Source organism: Oreochromis niloticus, linkage group LG19 (genome assembly GCF_001858045.2).
Source record: "Oreochromis niloticus isolate F11D_XX linkage group LG19, O_niloticus_UMD_NMBU, whole genome shotgun sequence".
Taxonomy (NCBI): Eukaryota; Metazoa; Chordata; class Actinopteri; order Cichliformes; family Cichlidae; genus Oreochromis; species Oreochromis niloticus.
This window is the reverse complement of record NC_031983.2, coordinates 24,505,072-24,530,615: the sequence shown is the minus strand read 5'-3', so window position 1 is coordinate 24,530,615 and position 25,544 is coordinate 24,505,072. Positions and strand designations below refer to the sequence as shown.

The following is a 25,544-nucleotide window of genomic DNA, read 5'->3' as shown; positions in this document are numbered from 1 at the left end:
CTGGAATGCTGCTTATACGTGTCTATGAACAGTCTAAAAACAGATAACAGTAGCATATTTATTAAATATCAAGAAGATAAACAGGAAAGAGAAGACAAGACAAGTTTCAGAAGTGTGACTTAAAGCCACGATGGTCTCACTGTAACACCTTCTGCTGTTCAAGTTCCCTGCTGTGTAGTACCTATTGCAGATGAAGCCCTAGAATTGACATCCCAATATTTACCAGCATCTCTCTCTAAACTCTAGTCTCTCTGACTGAGCAGAAACTGCAGGAAGCTGTTGTTATGAGCGACTGTGTACCTGTTTGTCTGTGAACAAGCAATGTGTGAGTACGCACCGATTTCTGATCAGTTATTATAAAGTGTTACAGTGAGAAACCGAGTTTTTCCAGACATGATAATTTTACTTCGTCTTTAAAACATTAATCCAGATGACCTCTTTTTGCCCCTGCCACTTCAAACGGTGGCTATTTTTACTGATGAAACCTTGCCGGACTGCATGGTGAGCATCACATTAGTCAGTCTGGTTCTCATGAGTGGTTCGGTCCAAGGCCAACGTCCAAGCTCTGCTCTGTCTCACCACAAACATCTCTTTTGAGTTTAGCAAAGTGTTGCCAGCAGAGACTATTTCAAGGAGGCCAACGCTTTCAAAAACACTTTAAAACATCACTGTGGTAAGAGAGCGATTTGGAGTTTAGCCCGGTCTTAGCAAATGCACTCCTACTGTAAAAAACACTTGTAGTGTGACTGCAGTTTTGCCTGACTCCAGTACGAAGTAAATTGACCCATCAGGCCAGTATTTTCAACACTGTTGGAAAAGAGTTAAGACTACAGGGAATAAATCCATCACTAGAGCAGAACAGCCCCAAACCCTATCTTTAGATGTAAATCTTAATATACTTAACAGGTCACTTTGAGATGTTTTGGAAGGACATGCTCAAAGAAAAAAAAAAGGGTGAAAGTTAGATGGCCTGATTTGTTATTTTTTTCTCATTTGGAGAAATAAGCTGTTGGTTCATTGCCCACTTACAGTCAAATTTCCAAAGCCTCATTTGAAGAACACCAATTTAACCAAGGCTTTGGATGCAGAATTGGTTTATGCGCAGCGCTGGCGGTTAACTGACGAGAGATGCTGGAATGCGCGCTGGAGTGATCCTCTTGTTAACAGCCATGTCTCTCCCTTCACATCCCCTTGTTGTGGGAAGTCTGTGACATGAGTGTGTGAGAGGCAGCTGCAGCCACTGTGAAGTGCACGTCCCAGTTCATGTAGCATGTCCCAGTTTATGCTGTGTTACAGCGGTCGAAGGTTACTAGCTAATGAGCCAGGCGAGGGAAGAGACACGGCAACATTTAAAAGGAGTCAAATTCCAATTCTGTGAGCACGAACCAGCAGCAAACGCAGGCGAACTTCTTGAAAAGTTGCATAGACACGAGGGAGATCAGTGAAAGGAATGCTGGGAATTTCACTTTATGCATTCCTTTGTTTATGTTCATGCATTTACACTTTGGTTCAGTTGCTGATTTGGGGGAAGCCCTTCAGATTTAAGATCCTTGTTATGGAAAACGAGCTTTTCACATGAGCACTGCTGGTACTGAACGCAGATTCCTCTCTTGTTTGTATTCTCTCGCCTGTCTCCCTTGGGTGCAGCTGGTTTCACACTTCAACCCAACTGATTGATCTTGTTGGTCCATCAACATGAATTCAGACGACCACATGTGCACATGGATTATACACCCAAACGCACTGCACAACTGGCCTAATGAGCCATTCAGTAAACAAACAAAACAAGATGATAGCCTTCTCCAGTAAGTGGTGTGCAAACTCTTCAGCCCCCTTGACTTACAAGACACACACACACACACACACACACACACACACACACACACACACACACACACATCCCTAGGGAGAGTCTGGCTCTGCCTGACTATTACATGAATCTCGTTTTCTGTGAACTTTGCCACTCAAGCTATGCCATCATCATAACAAACAGTGGCCTCCATCAAAGAAAGGGGCAAAGCTGCACACTTTCATCAGCGAGAAATTGTTCCAGACAAGTCGCATCAGAGGGGGAGAGAGAAACAGAGAGACCCAGCGTTGAGAAATACGTCTCTGATTGGGTTGCACCACTGACAGTAATTCCAACAGTTTTTATCCCCTCTGAACATTTTTAAAAACAACACAAACAACCTTAGGCGGTCCTGGGATATTTCACAGGGTGTTTCAGTACATACACAAAAGCTTCCAGCTTTAGGAAACTCTCACCATCACTGGGAGACTTTCTGTGAGCATGCTTTCGAAGGCATAAATGCTCTAATTCTAGTATTTTTAACTTTAACTTTAGCCATAATTGGCTTAGTAGGGTTCAGATCGGCTTTGTCCAAATGGAGAAAGGCCTTGTTCAGACCAACCGACCTTATTCTGGCTTCATTCAGACGCGCAGGTATGCTGTGAGAAAAACGAAAAAAAGCAGCCCTTTTATTTATTTGAATGGACCCGGGCGGTCGATGCAGAGTGGATGGCAACACACGAAGAGGACTGCGTGTCAGAAAAGTTGAATACGGGTTAAGCTTTTGCTGCAAAGTAACACAACATCAACGGACAAGGTTGAAAAGTCCACGTTCCCCAGCAGAAAAGCATATTTCAGCTGTTTATGGTGGTGTTTGTCGAGAAGGAAACACTTTTTCTGCATTACCCACCCACTGAGCGGAACAGCGGTGCAGTGACAGAAGAATCAACCTAACATGGCTTTGATGTCGGGAGAAAGCAGACTTTCTGTTTTTGTCCCCCGACCAGTCATGGTGATTAAGTACAAACTCAACATAGTGAGGGCCCAGTGGCTCAACCCAGGACCAATAAGCTTTAAGACAGCAGTGCTTACCACCAGCCTGTCTGGTGTTCACTAGATCTTCATGTATCCTTTACTCAAGCCGGGCTTCCTGGATCACATTTTTCAATATTTCCCCTAAAATGCTGCCGCCCTTTGTTTTTGTGCAGTTATGTGTCAGGTCTGAGCACCAGCCTGAAAACAAGAATCTGCTTATTCCAGGGAAAAAAATTAACTCGGTTATCGCAGAGCTGATATTTTTGTTTTTCTTTGGGGTTCACAACGAAAAATAATTCCAGTTTTGTTATCAGTCCTCTAAAGTCAATGTTGGTTTAGCGTCATTTCCACTTCATTGCTGCGACAGCTACAACAAATTATGAGGAAACTATTTTATTTTTGCAAGACTTGTTGAGCCAAATGAATGCAACCCTTAACAGAAAAAATAAAGAAATAAAAAACACAATTGGGTCTGATTGTGAGTCTAATCAGCCATTTTTGAAACAGAACAGACTCCGATCCCTTATTTTTGTTTTCTATTCAAAAGAAAGCTTTATCGTGCCATAAATGGCATTTTCTCCAGAAAAGTCCAGGCCAACAACTTTTGAAGCTACAGGAATCGTCACAGACACACTTTAAGCAAAACGCAAGTACAAAGACTCTCCTCTCTTAGCATGTATCGTCCTTATCCAGTGACAGTTGGCCTCTCTGGGCCAACCATTAGAAAGATGGATCAAGGCTGGCAAGCTATGAACAGGATCTGAATGATAAGCACAAAGCTTATGAAGCAAACGAGTCCAGTTAATTACAAAAGCCTGTTTTGCGTCTTTATCAGTCTCAGATCTGTCTTAGTAACTAACCCCCCCGCTAAAATATTAGCAACTAGTTAAGTGATTGCTGCAGGCTGGTGCTGATGAACAAGTAACCAATGAAGACTCCCCCTTCTCCTCTGTGCAGCTAATTAGCGAGCACAAATGGGCCAAAACTCCTTTCTGCATGAATCATTCAGGGACCAACAGCTGCTGTCAGTTTCTCTCAAGAACCAATCGGATTGCCTCAGTCAGCATCCCGTCTGTCTTTGATTTGATGCCAGTTTTTTTTTTTAAATCTACTCCACGCACCTTGTTCTTGTTGTCTGCTGATGTATGAATGAAAGTGGGACACCTAGCTATAAAAATGTACTGTGTTCAAAGAAGCTAATGCTTGTACATCCTGCTAGTAAAGTAAGTAAAACAATGTGTTTATGTATTGCAGCAGTGCATATTGTAAAAGTGTTTTATCATCTAAAGAAACAGATCTTTATCAAGCCAAACACCCACACACACACACTCATAGAGCACATGGTCACAAAATAGGCCTGGAGCTCATTTTGAAGTTAGCGATGTTTTTCTTTCCCATTGGACGAGGTAATCAGAGGAAGAAAGTGAAGCAAACTAATATAAGTTGACTTATTCAACCCTCATCCCCCAAAAGCAGCTGATGAGTCAGCAGTGAGTTGCGGGTGGCACACAGCACGGTGGTGGTGGGAAATAAAAGTGTCTGTTGCCAGGATAGAGAAGAATCAACGGGGACCAGGGGAAAGAACAAGAAGACAGAAAAGAGTGAAGGTGAAGTCAGGGTGAAGGGGAAAAGGGATCAGGAAGAAGAAGTGGGACAACACACGGAGATAAGAGTGAGCTCTGACAGAGAGACAGGGCGGCTGGGTGAGAAGGCAATAATGTGAACTAACAGAGACTCAATAACGGCTTTTCCGTGGCGAAAATGGGAAGCAAATCTGGAAATAAAAGGGGACAAAATGTCCTGGGAACAGATATGGCGGGAGAGTGAAGGGAGAAATGAAGGAGAGAGTGAGAGGAGACAAGAGACGTTGATGTTCGGTGGGGTTAATCATTGAGCGTGTCGGAGGAAGAGGAGAGCCGTGTTGGAGTGACAGGTCTGCTGAGCTAAAACCCTCATCAGGCTTGCCGTCCTGCCCTGGAGACGTCAAAGCATCAGCTCCAGAAGGGGTGAAGAGAGACGCCCCGCGAATGCTAACCGCTCAAGGCTGTCTTTGAAATGGCCGACATATAGCCGAAGTTCAGCTTCTTTCCCCTGAGTTAATATCTATGATAATCACAAGGGCGAGAGCAGTGTGATCTCAAAGTCCCATCTTTCTCTGAGGAGATTTACTTCTGCTGCCATTTTTATTGTAACCATGCTGAGTATTACCTGTGTAAGCACATTAAAATGGCCTTTTTGTTGCTGCCTGTGCAACACAATCCATGTAACAAACACTCTCGTTTGTATAACGCTGCACTGAAACGCCATTTTTCTTGCTTAGCATTAAAGATCAACTTGATAGACTGAGTTGCTCTTGTTTGCTGACCAACCCATGCCCTCCAGTCTGCAAACATTAACAAATAATGTTAGCTGGTCAGCATTTATGTATGCAACTGTCCCCGTTTGACCCTTCAGAGATAAACAGCCTGCTCTGTGTTCACGACTGAAGAGAGACTCACATCACAGATCAGATAAGCTGCACGAAAAGAGCACAAATGAGCTCATTAGATCCTCTACACTCCAATTTTTACTCAACACTGGGTCACTTGGGCTAAGTGTTCTTGCATCCGATCACCAGCTAAACTTCATATGTAAAAATATTTACAGCATTTGTACTTCTGGGTTGGTGAGCATCAGCGGTTCTGGCCTGAGTGCAAAGTAGTTGCATTGATCAGCTGCTATTCAGTAGATCGAATGCTCTTTGTAAAATAAGCAGCCGTCCGATCAGCTAATCATTCAGTGATGTCACCCAATTACTAATATATAGCACAATGCAATGGTCTGAAACTTAATAAAAAAGCTTTTCCCGTGGTATGTTTTTAATTAGACCTACAGTATGGTCAAATTAAGTGTAAAAAAAAAGATATGAAAACAGAATAATGCCGGCCAACTACTGTGTTTTCTGTGTCTTAACCCAGAAAACCCATAAAACAGATATGATTAATCATTTTCCTTTTGCGAGGTTAGAAAGTGTTGCAGTGAGGTTAGAATGCAAGAGCTTTTTCCCAAACTACAACTAAGAAAAAAGTTGTATAAAACCAATCCACATCTATAACAAGTGCACATGCTTGCTCATATACGGTTTTGACAGTTATGACAAATTAAATGTTTTTGCTTTTGCAGTGCTGTGTAAAAGTCTTGAGCCACACATCATTTCCTTATATTCTCCTTCTAGAGAGACAGGTTTTTAAAGTGGCCTTGAGCAGTACTTCAGGTTTTTCAAAGTTTTTCAGTCCATTGCTTGTACCTGAATGTTTTCACAGAAACGTTTTTTCTTTGAGGTGGAGGGTTAGGCCATGTTGACCTGTGAATCATTCAAGCATACAGAGAGATCTCACTCAAGGATCAACCACTGTTGTGTCTACGCATAACAGACAACTCAGCAGAGAAACAATTTTAATGTGTATTTTTAGGCACTTTGTTACCAGCAGCCTCAAAAAACACATCATTTGTTTCCATTTTTTTCATCTGTGAAAAATGCCTAAAATCACATGTTTGTACCAACAAGGTGATACCTAAAGAGCTATTAGCTAAAAACATGACAAACAGCAGATGAACAGAATCTGAAAGTCATGTTCTTATGAAACAGGGAAATAAAACCTAGCAAAGACCTGACATGGGACCAGAGTGATGCATCTGGCCCTTCACTTGATCCATCCACTGCTCACTGAAGCCTCATCAGAATTGGTCTCAGTGGAAATGTGGTTAAGAACTGGGCTGAAAATCAGTGGCAAAGGGTCTTCTGGAGTGATGAATCCAAATGTGAAATTTTGGTTCTAATCACCATTAATATGTACAACAAGTCATTGAGTGCCTACAGCCAATTGTAAAGCTACTCAGTCATCCATGAAGACTATTTAAAGAAATTAAAAGAAAAGCTAAGCGCCTAAGAGCTCAGGCTGCACTAAAGAATAAAGTTGGCCACACTAAATATGAACTTTCAAGCTTGTTAGCTTGTTTTTGGCTCATATACTTATACTTATTTCTTGTTTTTCTAGCAATACAGAAAGAAATGAAAGGTGGATCAAGACTTTTGTAAAATAATAAACACATCTATGTTATTTGCTTCAAAACTGCTATTCTCGAGAATCTATATAAAGAAATTATCATCGTGATTAAGGCTAGTGCAAAGTTTTCCAAATATAGTGCTCCACTTTTTAAACCTGAAACACTCTTCCACAAACTTAAAGACATCTAATTTAAATGTATTTAGCAATTTGCATGAATAAAAAGAGCATGAATGTAGTTTGCTTTCCGTTCACCACAGTTTCTCCAGCAATAATAATTTTAAATTCTATTATAATTAGAAGTAATTTCCAGGGTCAAAAAAGTATGTCACACTTATTATCCAAGCAAATTTCTGCCCACAGTGTGTCAGTGTGAGTTGTCTAACCGGTTACAAATACAAGATGAGTCTATATACACTACAAAATTGATTTGCTGGCTTTAACTGCATATGAATGCCATAACAGCCTTTTATGCCGCATGGGAGAGAAAACAAGATATAGATGAATCCAATTACAGTCCTAGAGTGAGAGAATGCAGCTCATACCAATCGTGTTCGGACTGGAAAAACAGCTCACATGTATTTAAAATTCGTATGAAGTGTTTTGTATTCACGCTTGGTGGAAATAATTTCAGAATACAAAAGGTACCCATTCAAATAGAGGGAACATGTTCTTCACAAACAATTTTCCATCATGTGTTTCTCCAAAGTCGAACTGCCTGATAACTTTCAGCAGAAAAACCTCAACTACTTCAGCGTGTCTCAAAGTACTTCAAAGCTTCTAGCTCAAGAAATGTGTTTCAGAACAGGTATGATATGAAAGTAACTCCAAGTTATGACTTTAAATATAGAAATTGAATCTCTTGCTTGTCTTTAACCTTTTGAAGCACAGAAGTGAGAGAGTGTGAGGTGGAAAATGTCAAGCCTGTGTAACCGACTCCATTGACATTCTCAGGAGACAAATTGGCGGATTTTACACTTCAAAACTGCCCGTCCTGCTCCATTTAATGCCAAAGGAGAGCTCTGCAGCACTCGCTCAAATGTGGATGTGGGACACACCAGTAGGGGGCACACTTACTTTGTTGCAGTCCATGCCTTGTGCCAGGCTTAGCACGTGTGGGATAAGAGGGAATCAGTATTACATGCGAGAAGCAGGGGTCTGTGTGAGTTTGATGTAGGAGGAAAAAGAAGAGAAGTGAAGGAAAGAGACAGAAGGAGATGGAGACAGCTCTCCTGTACAGTGAAACCGCATCTGAGCTGACCATCGCTCACTTTCAGCTGAATGGTAGCAATCAAACTTGCACTTACAGTAATCTGTGGTGGGGAAGATCATCGGTGGGCTCCTAATGGAAGGGGGCGGAGTCCCGATAGTTGGTCTAAACGGCAGCCTGGGTGTGGTTACCACCGGTGGAAACTCGCCATTGGCTGAAATAGAACACAATGGATTTATTGAGAAGGGTCTGTGTTGTCACACTATATACAGCAACAAAAAATAAATAAAAATCCTGTTGCTCTTATACTGAAGAAAAGTTAAAAAAAATAAAATAAAGGCACAGTAACTGCAAACCCCTTGCTGGCACAGAAATGCGGACCCACCAGCAGGGGTCATTCTTTCATTTGTACCACCATTGGCCATACAGGAGGAGACGAATGCATAACAAGCGAGCCCCACTCCATCTCTGCCTGCCTCTGTCCTACTGTAGATGGGTAAGCACATTCAGTCTGGGTATTTTGTAGCAATCCATCAAGCCTCTGGCCTCACTGCATTCCCAGGACTGAGATCATAAACCTGTTGGTACCTTGATCTCTTCTGCCTCAAATTTTAACCCAGAATTAAGTCTTGAAGGCAAAACTCCCACAGATAAGGGCTCGAGACAGAGAGCAGGGAGTGTTTTTTCTCCCAAAGATGTTAAAGTAAGGTAGAATTTTAACTACTAAAATGACTGGATGTTAACCTTAAAAAAAAGCATGTGCCCCTGTCCCCATTCTCAGGTTTTCAATAGAGGTGGAGCTCCTATTGTTGTTTGACTGAATCCATGTTTTTTGATTAGGTCCATTCACTGCAATCAGCGGTACAAAAGACTGGTGTTAAAGAAATCTGTGTAGGCACCCAGAACAATCAATGTAATGCTGTCAACTGAACGTAACGCAATTCATTTACGTAATGAGAAATTCCTGGAATGATTAAAACAAATAATGTCCAACAACATCCTGCAGGACAATACAGTGAAATCTAAATAGTCGATACAGGAGCGACTGCAGAGCATGCACTGGCACGAGCAAAGGTTTCACTTATTTCTGTAAAGCCAGCTACGTTTCAGCTCGTACATGTGTGGCTTGAGCTCTGTTTCCAAGGAGAGGCCATGCTTCTGTTGGAGAGTTCTGCCCAGCATCTCATTTCTTTGATATACCGTTGTGCAGAATAAAGCCCTCAGAGGTTTGTTAGTACATGACCCCTGTGGTTTGATGTGAATGCACAGGACTCTTGTACAACTGAGATTATTTTCCAAAAATGTCAGATAAGCTTTGCTGAGATGTGTTGCTCCGATAATGCTGCCGTCACACAACTGTACGACAACAAATGAGGGGGGCGGGTTCAGATCTCGACAGCCTGCTGTTGTGCTAGCCCTGCTTCTGATATGTCACTTTAGCAGCAAAGGTGCACACATGCCACACAGAGATGTCAGGCTTCCCACTCGGCTTTAAAACAAAAGAAACTGTTGCAGCTACACGGCCAAATACTGGCAGGTTTATTTTTAACACTTTCAATGTGCTCAGTGTAGAAACTTGAAGCATGCAGACAATAAATCATAAATGATGCTCTTCTGTGCATATGACCTGCATATGAAGTTCTATTTTTGGTTTGGTTTGCATATCGAACAGACTGTCAAGAGGATGATTACATGGTTACAGGGTCTATTTGCATTTCATACAGCGAGAGAAAAGAGAAGGTTTGTAGCTGCAGACTGGCCTGTCTTACTCACCAGCAGAATGGCACACAGTTTGTTTGTACTGTAGCTGCCTGATAGTCTCTATAGGGCTGCCCTGAATGGCAAACAGCAGCAAAGGATGATTTAGAGGTTCATGAGAATTTCTCTCTCCATCTTTGCTTTTCTGAGCCACGAGTAGTACTGGAGTAAAAACCTGCAGCTCCATATAACACTGGAAACCCACCGATGAGTCAGTGCTGTTTGCAAGATGCTGGAAAAGACTCAAATAAGAAGCTGAAATCCAACTACAACTTCACTAATTGTGACGAGCCAATAAGCTCCCCACATCGTGTCATTCGCCTCCACGGTGGAAACAAATCAGGCCTGCTCTCTTCGTTGTCATTATGTCAGTGTCGGGGGACAAAAACAACACTTTTCATCTTTATCTCTGTAATCATTTTACCACAACAACATTCCCTCTTCTCCTCTCTGGCTCCCCTGTCACTTCAGGCTGAAGGCTCACCATTTATGACAATATGGCAGGGGACTCCCTCAACAGCTGAAAGGTTTAGAAAGCTACTATGTGCCAGAGTTGCATCTGGTCAGGAAAAAAACCTGCTCGCTTTAACTCAGAGCAAACATCTTGACCCTAATGTTCTGTACACTTGAGCCGCAGCTTCACCTGAGTTCCTCTGGGTAATATCTATCATTAAAAGTTGGGCTTTAAATATACACCAAAGCTCTGTACTGAATCAGATGGCTTTGGTCTCGACTGAAAATGCCTCGGGGTAAAGGAATCTTGTAATTTTTGTCTTCAAAGCTTAAAAACCCTCAGCACTGCTTTCTTAAAATCAGCCAGCATAAAAATCAATAGCTCATTCCCTAGCCCTGTAATCCTCAAATTAATATGACTGTCCAACTCTTCACTGCTTGGGAGCTTTGATACTGATAGAGTTTATGTGCAGATTTGATGGATCACAGCAAGCAAGTCACTGCAATGTGTTTGATTGTGAGAGTAAGAAAAAAGAAAACCTACACACCAGTGAAAGATTCTTAGAAGTGTTGCGGCACACGAGCTCAGGAACTTCTTATATTTTCAACAAAGTTGCTAATAAAGCTCACAGCATTGTTATTCTCAGCATGGTAACACGCTGCTGCAGAACTAAGGAACACACAGAGCTGCTGCACACAGCATTGGTATGCCGCTGGAGCAAGAGAAAGACTCAGCAGGTCCACCACGGAGCAGCATGAACCACAGGGCAAGGCAACAGCCAGCGTGGCTGTCACTGTTCATTAGCAGGGCGCCGTAAGCTACCTGAAGCTCACCAGAGGCCAGCCACAGAGAGAAGGGTGGGGGGGTTCACCTTGTTACCTCCCAAGCACAAGCTCAAAATATCTCCAGATTGTGATAGCTCTCAGAAGTATCCACACAGACTGATCATGTTGACAGTCAGTTTCTGACCATATGGAGACTAAATCTCCTACACGTTGTCTCAAATGCTGCACAAAAATACAACATTTTTCCATTTATTTCTCTGTTTACTTGCACATGCCATATCTAAACCTTTGCTGTGAATGTTGATTGATCCGCTGCTGCAAAAATAAGAGAATAAAGCTGCTGATAAACCCGGACCTGGCCACACATGGAATGAATAAACAACACATTTTCATCCGAAAGTGTCAAATAGTGCCCTTCTGTTATGAGTTGCTGCTGCCACAGAGATACGACAAGCACCGGTAATCCGTGTTTGGAAGGTGAAGTGAGTCACAAGCTATCTGCCAAAAGATTGAAGTTCATGTCCTGTAGCAGAGCTTTGGTTTTTACTTTTTTTTATTATTCCACTGATTCCTTATTTGCTTCTTACTTTCACTCTCACTTTCTGGTTAGGTTTAGGGTTAGTAGATTAAGGAAAAGATTAGGATTCGGGGTACTGTCACAACATGACTTCAAGTAAGCCTCCATATGTAAAAAGTTGGAAGTGTGATCTACACCACAGCATCACTACTGCTGACCAAATACGGCATATTTGATGTCTAGGGAATGAAAACTGATTTCAACTGGCACCACATGCCGCCGCTCTGAATGCATCGGGAGACTGTAGAACATTAGCACTTGCTGGTACATGCTGTGTCATGTTTATTAACACAGACATGTGCAAGTGATAATTGCTAAAATGAACAAATTTCTGTAGTCCCTTGATACCCAAGTTACATGACGGCTACACGGATACAGCCAGTAAAGACATCACTACATAACTGTCGATTCAGGTTTCAGAACAACTATTTAACCTCATCTTTTGCAGAGGTAAACCTTTGGAGAAGTGCTATTACGACTATTCAGCGTAGTCAAGGACCGGGTACTGAGGAGGCACACTCTAATGTTTGGGGATCTCTATAGAAGCAGCTGCTTCCTCCTGTTAATGCATCTGAGTGCGTGGGAAAAGAAATTATGGCACATGCCAGAGAGAAAAGGATGAACTTCCTGCGCTGTCTAACCCAATAAACTAATTTATTGATTCTGCTGAGGATAAAATGATAAAAATGACAGTCTGGTCCAACACCTGAAGGGCAATGGATGCATCATCAAGCGCAAATGCTTGCCAAACTATACATCACACAAAAGCCTGTAGAAATGTAGGAAAGAGGCCACGGGTGGCTGATCCTCTGCATAATGTGTTCGCACTATGTTTTCTCACCGAAACACATTACAAGGCTGAGCCTTCCCGTTCAGGAATCCATCATGCTAATCAGTCACTGGGATCACTCCTGGAAATCACATCTTTTGCTGAGCTTCAGCATCTCCCATCAACCAGTCTGATTGATAGGCGATAAAAAGTGACTGTGTCAAGTGTAGCAGTAGGTAATAGATACCGGGTCCAGATTAAGAACTTGCCATCTGAGAAGTGAGTGCAACAGGAATGAGTGATCCTTCAGCACTGCCACACCAGTGCCTCTGCTCTGGAGGACATAACAGGCAAATTGTTGTGCAAATATCTGCTGGAAAACTTAATCTCTTTAAATAAAGAGTCCGTGATCCAGAAAGCCTGTACGGCACAGGGTGAAGGTGACAAAGCTCCAGCCTGGATCAACAACAATTTCTCAATCATATACCCCAGATAAAGCTACGCTATCTGATTGCATTTCAGAGTTACGGCAGTAGTGTTGAGATTATATCTCAATTTGATGAAAAAATTAATCATCTAACGGTGATACAGCACAGATTCTGTTTGCCATTCACATTTATTTTTTCTTTTACATTTGCATGAAAAGTGCTCCTTAAATAGCATGCTTCGGTAGCTCACGCAATAACTGAACAGTTTTCAACATTTTATCTTTCATTGCGTTGTTGTAATTATATCAAAGTCATAACACTTTTGCATTATTCATTAATTTCATTTTTGTTTCCAATTCAGTTTAGTTTACAGAGTGGGTTTGCTTGTTTCATTTTGTTATTTTATTATTGTTGAATCAAGCACATCATTAGTTCAGGTAGGACACAAAGTAAATCTCAGGTGTGATCCCAGAATATCAGCTGGTCTCAAAACCAGCCCACACAAAAGCTGATCGTCTGATACCTTTCTATTAATTCAACGGGGTATAAAGGGAAGGCTCTTTAAGCTGCTTTAGCCTGCCCTACCCTGCAAGCCGCTATGCAACCCACCTCTACTACGATTCCTCCTTTTAGGCTGTGTTTGACTAGATCAATGTCATATCTGTTGTCCCTGATGCCTGCGCACTTCAGTGCTGCCTCCAGCTCTCCAGCCGTGCGCGGAAGATCCCAGAGGCGAGCCATGCTGCCAAATATAAATTACTGCAGATGGTAACATTAATCTCTTGTTGACTTCAGTGGTCCTGAACTAAATCTTTTTTTCCCCACACCTTGTTTTTGACTTTTCAGTGGCTATAGGAATCACGTGTGATGCCACAAAAAGCTTGAAATTGGCCAGTGTTATAATCAACCAACTATCACGAGATATCAAATTAAACCCGGGGAAAACAAACAACTGTCTATCTGTGGGTACCACTCATGCCCTTGTCTTTTTTGTTGTTGTTTTTTTGCCCAGGGTGAAGGCACTGTTATATTTAAATAAAGTTCACATCGTCTGAGCTATATTCAGGCAAAGGATGCTCTCACACATTACTATTCAACTCACAGTTCAAACTGGTTCCTTCTGATAGGCACAGATGGAAGGAGGCACTGAACTCCTAACCTTTCATTCTCATTCTTACATGGTTGTCATCTCACTCGTGTTTTTATACTGATAAACCATCTCAATTATGACACAAAAATATCTGGAAAGGTGACGGAAAGCTTGACCTTTATAAGCGAGCAGTGTGACATTGGAACATAAGCCCTCGTGAATCAGCAAGCACCAGTTCTGACATTTCAGGACACGTCCGAGGTTCTCAAAGAAAGTGCTTTAAGGAATTTACTATTACATATCATTTCCATAGAGATCTGTCAGTCTGTCTAAAGGGAAAGCAGCAGTACATTTAACGGAGAGAGCAACAGAGCAGGAATCTTTACTGAGAAGTCCAAAATAGGTCTTACGAAAAGTCTTGTGCAAGCATGTAGCGTGCCATATTATGGGTAGGAATAAATAAATAATGAAAAAGTAAATCCTTGATGAATTCTTCCAAAGGTTTAAACTGATGCTCACTTAAATCTCATCTCTGTGAAACATGAACATGAGGCTGACCCGTATTGATTATTAATTGAATTGCCTTGGGTAACTTCGACTGTTTACTTAAGTTTCTCTGAAGTAGAAATTCTTCTTTTACTTTTTATCCTCCCCAGTTTTTCCTCTTTGTACATGTCACGGCCAATCAATCAAGCAATCAGTCAAACAATTTCTATAATTCAGCCACAGCCTGATAAGTAATTACGAAAAAAAGGAGGAGTAAATGCTTTTTAAAAACACTCACATGCCAAGAAGCAGTCCATGCTGAAAGAGACGTTGTCCACAGAAATAGCAGAACCGGGTCCAGGACCATTTTCAGTGCTGAAATAGAGAAAGAACCTGTGGAGAGGCAGATGAGTTTTAACATCTCACAACCTGTGAATGGTGAGACAGCTTCTGTCTGAAATAATGAGAGAGATAATTTATTGTGCTTTAAGAAAACTGCCACTGAGAATTGGCTTTTGAGAGTGTGCATTGTGTGTCACAAGGTTAGCTATTTAACAGAGAAAAAAAAAAGGGCAGTTTGACTTTTATGAAGATCAAACTCATTGTCATGGTTATAGTTAAACATATATAAGAGAAGAGCTTTAATCGCAAACTTTCAAGGCGACACTTTAATATTTTCAAGGCTTTTGTCTCACCAGATGTTAGGTGGAAAAACTGATCTCACATCTGTATGGTAAAAAGAAGAAGTTGGATCAAAGCCTGTATGTAGCCACCATGATGTCACCCACTGACTCGGAAACTGTTGTTTATTGGAGTCAGAATCTACCATATTGTGATGAAATGACTGAGTGCTAATGTATGAGCTAAACTGAGCAAGCTTGAACCTCATAGCCTCTTATTATCCTAACAGATCACTTCGCTCTCAGACTGAAGGGTTACTTATACTTCCAAGAGTTTTCAAAAGTAGAATGGGACGCTGAGTCTTCAGTCCGTAGGCCCCCTACTACAAAACCAGCTCCCAGTTTAGATTTTGAAGACAGACACTGACTCTACTTTAAAGTTAGGATTAAAACTTAAAATTTATAATTACCTTGAATCACCCCTTAGTTATGATACAACAGGCCTAGGCTGTTGCTGAGCTTCCCATGATGCATTGAGTGATTCTTCTTTGCTCATCTCTTTTCACTCCCTGTGTTTATACACACACTTCTGCATTAATCATTACCAGTTATTGCATTCTGACTCTCTCTCTCCTTTAATTTGCCTGTTGTCTTGTTTCTCTCTGTCATCTCTCTTTTCTCTCATCTCCAGCCAGTCATGGGAGATGGCTGTCCCTCCCTGAGTGCGGTTCTGCTGAAGGTTTCTTCCTGTTAAATGGGAGGTTTTCCTTTTCACTGGCACCCGGTGCTCATTCATACAGGGTTTTGTGGCACATGCACAGACTGTATGGCTACATTTTAGAATTATCAGTTATCTATTCATTTATTTTTGTAACAGATAACTTAGAATAGTGCTAACTAACACCCACCCATCCTCTCAACCTCTTATCAAATTTAGGGTCAAGGCGGAGCTGGAGCCTCTCCCATTCTGCCACAGGGCTAACACAAAGAATCAGCCGTTCACACCTCCATATCTGCATCCACACCTAAGGCCAATTTATGATCACTAATGAACCTAAGATTCATGTTGGACTGTTGTGAAAAAGCTTGAGTCCCTGGAGAAAACCCACACAGACTTATTGCTAACTAAGCCAATGCTATGCTATCCATATGTACAGCCCACTTTGATCTTATATTGGCCAGACCAGTAAAACTCCCCTTCTGTTGGTGTAAAGAAGTTTATATACACAAAAGAAAAAGAAGGGCAATTTCAACAGCATTTCTCAGTTCTTCAACATGATAAAGAAATGCTCCTTTAGTAAATGAAAGAAATCTGTCAGCAAAACTCTCTGGACTTAAATAGTAAGAGATCAATGTGTAAAATTACAAAAGTGTTTTGCAGAATGTCCTATAATTATAAAACAGAAAATTTTTGTTCACTCGCAGAAAGATCCCTTTAAAATATAAATTTCTATAGTACAGTGAAAAACTAGAACTTATCTGTAATTTAATTGCTATGTTACCTAATTACTACTCTAGCGTTATGTTTCATACCCCTGGTTTATAAGTTAAATATCAAATCGAGAAAATATTGACAGGGAACTAAGAGCCATTTCATAACATGTTTATCTGCGAGTATTAAAGAAGGTTTGATGTTGGATTTTGACCCAGATCTACTGTTTCCTGAGTCTTCATGCCAAGTTCAACTAACCATATCCTGGCTCTGAACAGAGCAATATCAGTCCTGTGATCTAACTCTGCTGGAATATAGTGAATAAGTGCATTTGCCGATTGATGCAGCAATGGCAGTTGCATAACCTGTAACAGATAAGAGTTCTATAAATCAAGAAACAGTCACGGCTTGGTCCCGTTGAGTCAGCTGAGGTTTGTGTCACTGTGATTTATTTGGGTTTTTTTCAGTACATTACACCATGCCAGCCCACATATTCTGCATGTTCTTTACTTTCTGCTATACCCTGACTTCTGCCTGCACTTTAAGCTGTGTTTCTGATTCTATTTAAGCTCTACAAAGGTCACTGTGCAAAGTCTGGCAGGTTCACCTCGTGGTTACGGACATGACATTCTAATTAAGAGCACAAGCACAGCTGACTACATAACCCAGGAATCAAAAATTAATCACTCACAGGGGAGCGGGATTATCCAAGCTTGAATGGCAAAGAAACCCCCAGTCAGGCAAACAGAGATGAAATACCGTATCTGGAGTTTCTTGTGTGTGTGTGATTTTTTTTCTTACTTTTTTCTATTTTTTTTTAAATTTCTCTCTTCAGTGAGGGGAAATCAGGGCCGTAGCTAATTGGAAGGCATAGCAAGTGGAGAGAGCCTTGTGTATTGATTTATCTTTTTTTCATCACAGACAAGTGGAATAAAGAGTGGATATTTTGTACAAGTGTACACATGGCAGGTCCATTGTATAAGACTGGGGTCCCTATGGGATTCATTAGTTTTGTGAAACTCAGAGGAAATGTTCCCAGAAAATGGAATGAAAATGCTGAAAATCTGCATTTATAAGGAAGAACTTCTCTATCATGTTTCTTAAGACTTCTTTTGCTGTGGGAGCGCGTTAGTATTTGTGTGAGCATGTCAGAGGTTTGTTGGGATCAGAGTCGGATGACTGACGATGACTGCTCTTAAACACTTCAAAGTGGAACTGCCAGTTTGATGCCTTCAGACAGTCCAAACACGTTGCCTTGATATAATCACAGCTGCCTGACATGCGGTGAAACAGGCAAGCACTTGTCATACCAGTCTGCCAGCCCGTAAAGGGGAAGTGTGACGAGTTTCCAGCCTCTTTCAGATTTGGGTTCGGTGGCTGAATGCCAGAGTTGGCGCGGCTTGTCGGGGCCTGTGCTGTTCTCCACGATCCACAGAGACAGCGCCCCCTTCTGGAAGTTCGCGAAGCACAGCCAGAATCGCACCTGTGAAAGTAGGATGAGATTTGAAATGATCACTGTGCACTACAGCTTAAAACAGAGCTGCGTTGATGATTTCTGAGACATATAGTGAGTGTTAGTATAAATATAACTATAAATACACCAGCAACTTTAACGTCCTTTGAGCATTTTAGAATTGAAGGAAACCAGCCAAATGTGTTATCAGTCAAGGGGGAATGCATTTAAAATTGTACTGAGATTAATCAGTAACAGCCATCTGTTCACTTCTAATTATTCTAAGATTAATAGAATTCAATCAGGATTATAATTTGGGTTATTTTGCAGCCTGCATGCTTCAACACATATCAGCCGAACACTGTCTTTTCCAGGAGGGATATGCTGGGTCTAAACCTGCTGAAAATTAAACAACACACAGGCTGTCACGAGAATTGAACAGCAAAAGGAAGTCTCAGGATGTGACCACGTCCCTCTCCAGCGTTTCTTGAAGCCAAGAACATAATTCTTGTTTCACCATTTAAGTGGAACAGATGCTGACTTAAGCCTGATGACTAAATTCAACACTTTTAGGATGAATGCTTGCATTGTGCCAATGGATGGCAGGTTTTGGTTCTTATCAACTGCGAGACCACATGGTGAACATTTAAACATCAAGATTACAGGCGCTGCACCGTGCACACTGGGAATAACATGAAAGTGAAAGCGGTCTGTGGCTAATACCCAAAGCTAATATCCTCAACAAAGTTGTCCAAGAGCGGACAGGCCAGGCTGAACAGCACCGGTTCAGTGTAGAGAGACGGATTTAGAGCGTTAATCTGGAATCATTGCTAATCTTTGGCTGCGTGCCAAGAAGCTGTGAGCAGCGGCGCATTACGGCCTGCATTGCTCTCCACAAACCTAAGACACCTCTGATGTGCACCTTAAGAAGCAGCAACATCACTTTTGTTGTTTTGTTTTTCTTGTTTTTCTTCCCGTCTTTTTTCTTTCCTCCATGGAGTTTTTCTCTGTGTTTTTCTTCTAAAGTTGCGCTAACTTGCTCTCTTGTTTTCCGACCTTTTTGACCTTTTAATCAGCTCAGCATATCCAACTTAACTTCTTCCATGTGCACAAAAGGTCAAAGGTCGCTGTGCTGAGAAATATTAATATCTGACTAATCAAAGATGCAGCAGCATCAATCAAGATGTCAAGTACAGAAGGTTTTTTTTTTACCTGGAGACCTGCTCTGTGCATATCACGATCTTAATAATGCATCACTTGCGATATGTGTGAACCCGTGACTGACGAGGTCAGCCTCACTGTCTCTCAGGGTCTCACAGGAAATACAGATGGCTCAGTGCTAACCAGCTGTCGTGGCTGGTTACTGCTTGATTTCCAAAGATGTTACTGGGATCATATTCAAGAAATAAAGTAAGTCAAGGTTATATGCTGATTCAAAAACATAAAAATGCTATTTAAGTGGCATTTTATGCAATTTTTTTGCTTATTTGTCATGAATATTTATATTTTATTTCAAAAAATCACACAATCCTATGTTAAAAAATAACTCATCTTACATTTTCAAAGTAAAAACAGCCTTACTGTGTGTAATATGTATTAGCTGGAATTAGCTGCCTAACAAATCAATAACAAGTGTACTGACCTGCTAAAACTTAAACTGCAAACATTAGTATATCTGCCGTGTATCATTCTTAAAGGTAAAGTGTATATCATCAGGTAAATATAGCATCATGGAGAGTTAGAGCTAACAATGACAGCAGTCCTGTTCTCTTTTTGAAATAATTTAGTTTGGGGTTAAAATTCAGCTCTGCACTATTTCAAGCTGCTTTAAAAACAAATCAGGTGGACACACTCCAACCAAGTCCCCGGCTTTTACCTGCTGATAAAGTCTAGTAGGGGCAGCTGTCCTTTCAGCTGAGATATGGATGATTATCAACTAAAGCCACATTTTTTTTAAAGAATCACAGCAGTTGTTGGTAGTTTGTAACATTTGCCCTTGGTTTGTTCTGAATGTGAGACTGGAAAGACAGACCGAGTGAGCAGTATGTGGAGGAACTCACGGTGCACGGAGAGTTTCTTAAAGGAGGAGGAAAGAGAGGACTCCTCAGTAATGCTGAGCCACGCTGACCTTTAGACTGGCCTCCCTCCACAGTGAATGTAGCACCTTTAACACACACACACACATCCATAACAAAGATAAGTGTCAGAAATGTAAAATCTTTTTTTATTTATTTATTTTTTTTGCCATTTGTCTGCCAGCGAGGTTACTCAAAACCTACCTGGGTGAATTCAATAAAAAATAATGGAGAAGAGGAACAAAGGAAAAGCTCAAGATCACATTGTTTACTAGTGCAGGGCAGAGCACTGGCTATACTTGAGATCATTTTAAAACTCTAAGGGTGGGGATCACAGAGTATTACTTGATACAATACTGTCATGAAACGTCAACCACAATACTCATGGTATAACAGTACATGTATTGCTAATTGCATAACAAAAGGAAGATTGGAATATTGATATTTTGTCTTATAATGCGATGTTAGTGAAAATTTAGAAAGGTGACAATAATAATTTGGTGACCGTTTTGATGGGTTTCCCCGGAATTTTCTCTATTCTGAACTATAACTGATTAAACTAAAGGCTTTAAACTCTCACCCCAAAGGTTATGATCACAGTGTAAAATTACAGTGCTCCATTTATAGTTCCCCCACACTCTACCGCTGAGAGATCTGCAAATAGTTGAGAACAAAAACAAGCCACAGCAAAGCAAGACTTTAAAATCCCATCATGAGACCCACTTGAGTCACTGCACTGATGATGAACTGGAGTCACAAGAGTCTACATGCTTGAGCTATATTGAGATGGGCTGTGTTTTCCTTCCACGCTCACAAATTCAAGACTCAAATATTCAAAATTAAGATCAAGTGAAAAAAAAATGCCCCGATAACTCGTTTGAAGTCAGTTTCAATGAGGCCACACTGCTCAAACTTAAAAGAGCCTGCAAACGAGTCATCTCACAGTTGGATCAGAGCTGTGTTCGTGATGTGATAAAAGGCGTGTCTGAGCTACCTGATGATGGGCAGGTCTGTCTGGTTGCCTTGACTGGTGACTGGAGTCTTTTCCAGGAGAGACCGCGGCCTGTTATTGACTGCCAGCTACACTCGCCCTCTTCAAAAGAGCAGTAGCTGCCATTGAGAAAACGGCCTGGAGAGAGACAGGAAAGAATATATCAGGGGAGGAGAGGCAAAGAAGATAAGAAAAGCGAGGGGGGGCACATAATGACTGGACAGGGCCAGCAGCAGGGTGAAAGAAGAAAGTGGAGTGAACACTGCCAGCCAAATTTTCAAGGAGAAAAAGGACAGGGCTAGGGTGGAGGCTGGCGATCAAGGAGTTGAGCGACAGTGAAGGCAAGAAGGTTGAGAGGAGAGAAGCACAAGGGGTGCGGACTAATGGCTCACAGGACTCGATGTGTTGGGGGAAATTAGGACTGAGCTGTGGTGAAGGTGGGCTCTCAGACAGACACTAGAAACAGAAGCAGAAAATGGAAGAGCCCTGATGTGTCTAGAGGGGGAGACAGGAAAGAGTCTGAGGGGAAATGAGAAAGCTGAGATGGTGACATTTCTTTTGGGGATGCCAATCAGCTAGAAATTTTGCAGAATGGCACAAGCAAAGTGAGTCTGCACATCAATAATACAGTGAAAACGTTGGAATTATTGGATTGTGTAGCGGGTACAACACAAGCTAAGAGAGGCGTGTGTCTCCTTGTTACAGTTTCATAGCCAGAGCTCACAATACAGGTGCTTACCAATTACCCTTCTCTGACTGAAACATTTGTGCATACATGAAAGATAACAACTCAATTTACGATGCTATGCTGTGACATATGCTATAATAAATTCCATAATAAGTTAGTCATTTTAATAAAAAATAAATATTTAATTAAGGCTGACACACCACTAAGATGTTTACTGAATAAAATGTGTCAAACCCAGAGAACGCCATTATGTAGTCCTGATTAACATAAATGACTGGGAGGCAACAATGTTTGGAGAAATAAATGAACTCTACTACACTGTCCTCAATTTGCATCTCCTGGGTCTTGGTGTTTCTCAAGTCATAGCTTACACTTGTTCGAGTGAGGCCAGACATTATTAGAGTTGGCATTTATCCGGTGTTGTGCAAATTTAAAGTTTGTACAAGTACAAGCTACAAATGTGATGGTTACCTCACACAGAGAACATCATAACGTCAAGTGACTCTATTAATCTCCCCAAACATCGGTATTATTTAATCAGTATGGATTTTTTTCTCCCTCTCAGTTAATTTTAATTGAACCACGCACTCTATTATACAGATATTTCTGAAGCAAGCTTCCATGGGATTATTTACTTCTCTAAAACTTCCCCAGGCCAGTAAAATGTTTTGAGAAAAATGGTTAATTCTACAATTTTCCATGGTTTTCACTGGCACATGAATCCTTCATAACAAATAAGTGCAAAACTGTTGAGTTACAAAAGCCATTTCTCCTCTTATGCTCTGTTATATAGCTGACAGAATACATTAGAAACAATTTTAGGTAGTGCAAGTATTTCAACACCCAGTGTTCTATCAAAGGCACATTTTCATAATTCAATCTTTCATTATCAGGACAATTTTCTTCAGCCTGTGCTTCTTTACAGAAAACAGATTAAAAAAAATAATAAAGTCAGTGAATTGCTGCAAATGCACCGTAATGACAAGAGTCAATCATACATACTGTTATAACTTGGCCTTTTTGTGATTCTTAACCTGAAAAGTTTTACTTCTTGGCTAAACAAGGATTTAAAAAAAAAAAAAGCTACTCTGTTGGCTTTCAGACTGCATTAACTTACATCAATAAAACAAGCATACTCTGTCAATTTCACCCTTTCCACTTTATCTTTGGGCCGGCAGAAAACTGATTTGACTCTGGCACATCACGTCAGTCTTTTACGAAGTCACTCACTTCTCTCGGGTGCAACAAAATGCTCCCGGCTTAATAGACGAATCGCTCGCTGGCACGTTTGGAGGAATATTTGAGTCAGTTCACACCATCAAATGATGCTAAGCCCAAACAAGTCAAACTGAAGCTAGCACTGTCCTCCAAGAAGGACAATGAGTTGTCCTTAGATGCTTTAAGCGCTGCTGAATTTTTAAACAACTTTAGCTGACAGTTTCAAAGTTTCCTCTATAAGTTTGCTTTATGTTCCTTTCATCCCGAGTTCCTGTCTGCGAGCGCCTATTACCTGTAAGAGACTGAGTGATGTGGTACCGCTATGCTTTTTGGAAATGACCTCATCCAGATAATGGGAAGGAAAACTGGCTTGAGGAGAGATCATACAGCATGTATTTTTTAGGAAGCAAAACAAGGAGAAACAAAATGTCTTTCTTCAAAAACATCAGCTCTGAAATGCTTTTTGTTATTGCAGAAAACACCAAAAGAGCAGTTTTACTTTTCAACACTAACAGCAACAGCAAATTCATAGGGATATTTCCTGTGATGTTTTTGAAGTAAACAAAAAGCTTCTCTGGACTTTGTGGGTAATAAGTATATTTCATGTTCTTGCCTGTCTTGTGATGAGTCAGTCCTTGTTACATAAACGCCTTAGACAGAAAGTCTGTTTATACAAAGGGAAGAGATTTAAACTCATATCATGCTTGCATAGAGGAATCTGTGATGATTTAATCTTTATCAATGTCATTCACTTTCTAATGTCACTTTCATTCGAATGTCAACACGACTTCAGTGCTGTCTGTCATGGCAATTTGACAAGAAGACAGTTCATAACAATCTGCACTGATGTTTTTTGGGACACTTGTCAGGGGTTTTTTTTGTAATATAGCAACAAAAGCAAGTGGAGTGCTTTTAAAGCAGCTAATCACTGCAGACACATCGCCATGCGAAGCAGTTTTGACCTGGTTGGTGCTAAAAATGCCCCGCAAAAAGAAGCACAAATAAAATCTTCCAAGCCTGTGTCCTTCAGTATGTGAAGCAAAGATGTCTATGAATACGAGCAGCGAGAATTTCATCTTATTCTTCTGAGGTGAAACTAAAACTTGATTACTTGACTTCTCCCCATTACATGGAGGCCCTGCATACATGCCTGTGAGCAAATTATGAAGGTAACCCGTTGCTCCTTATCTGACTTTATGGGCTTCATCGAATTATTACAGGCTACAACATTTTGATTTAATGTCCATTAATAAAACCCCAACTATTGTTAACCATGCATTTAGGCTTAAGCCTCTTTATAAAGAAAAAAAGGTTGTCTAACATATCAGCAATGGTTGAATGCTGACTCCAATCTTCTATTTTCAGTACAGTTGTAGAGAAAGTCATAAAAACAGACAAAACCCCCACACTTAACTTGAACTTGAGTTTCAATCTGGCTTTTGAGTCTCGACAGCCGGACTGAGATGAATATGATATGTCTAGAGGCCAGCAAATGTTTTTAGTTACTTGATCAGAGTGCTGTTTCTGATACATTTGATCACCAAATTCTTTTAATTTGCACATTATATTGGTAAGGTTTTGAACCAGTTTGCCAATTAACTTTCTGGCAGATGGTTCTTTGTAGCGACAGATGACTCGCTAAGCACCCTACGAAAATAAATTTTTGTGCCTTTATTTTTCTACCTCTGCCAAAGGAGGTGGGGCTACTGTGTGCAGTTACCGTTTCTTTGTTTGCCTGTCGGCAGAATTAAGGAGAATACTGTCAGGTTGATTTATATTAAAGCTGTTAGAGAGGTGCAGCACAGGCAAAGGAAAAAATAAATCAATTTCAGAAATCAAAGTTTTATCTTTTGGGCTCTTCATTCTAAAATGACAGATTAGAGCAACTGAAAATGAAAGTTGAAACAAGATAAGTGATCAGATGTGTTACGGTGAAAGAGTCTGTATTGAAATGTGGTGTGAGGTGGGTGGCATGGTGCAAACTTCACGGTTTGGCGAGGAGGTAGGGGACCTGAAAGAGTTTACAAAATCATCAGGGTTTAGGTAAGAACAGACACCGTAACAACCACATTAGGAGCTTCTCCTCCATTTTTCATGGTTACAGTAACACCCTAATGGATCATTAGTCGTTATGAAAAACAACTAGCACTTCACTACGATTATTCTGCCATAAGAATGTGTCTTTAACCTGTTTAAACAATCACCCAGTGTTGTCGTTTCTCTTGCAGTGTCATCAACATACACGCCAGGAGAAGAAAAGAAAATTAAAAGTAATCTGTCTTCAATTTTGCAACTTTCTACCGCATAGTGACTGCACACAGGACACCTGGTGGGAGTCAACCTGTCTCCAAACAATCACGGTGTGACTCGGACTGATTGGTGAAAGTCTGGAAATAACTGCTGCTTAATTAATAAAAACAGAAACGTTGCCAACATTTTCCAAACTAGCAGAGTCAGTCTGCGCCAGTGAGTGTAACGTATCTCTTTGCAGCAGCGGACTTAAATCAAGTGGTTGCATTCTGCTGAAATATTCTTATGTAAAAACAAAGTGGTTGTCATACTGCAATTAAATTCTTGTCTTGCAGCAACTACGTCAATATTTGTAGTGGAATTTCAGTTTCAGATCTATGAGATTCTGGT

At 40.9% G+C, this 25,544-nt stretch overlaps 1 protein-coding gene across 5 annotated transcripts in view; it reads right to left on the bottom strand.

Annotated features, from left to right (window-relative positions):
* The window catches only part of alk (ALK receptor tyrosine kinase), a 482,106-nt gene that overhangs the window by 38,206 nt on the left and 418,356 nt on the right, over window positions 1-25,544 (bottom strand). For all 5 annotated transcript variants that reach the window (XM_025900878.1, XM_019349050.2, XM_019349049.2 and 2 more), the window contains 5 exons: window positions 21,002-21,136; window positions 19,993-20,096; window positions 17,790-17,962; window positions 14,726-14,820; window positions 8,178-8,294 (listed from right to left, as the gene is read on the bottom strand). In XM_025900878.1, coding sequence (XP_025756663.1) covers window positions 8,178-8,294; window positions 14,726-14,820; window positions 17,790-17,962; window positions 19,993-20,096; window positions 21,002-21,136 — 624 coding nt within the window. The remainder of the gene's footprint in view (window positions 1-8,177; window positions 8,295-14,725; window positions 14,821-17,789; window positions 17,963-19,992; window positions 20,097-21,001; window positions 21,137-25,544) is intronic.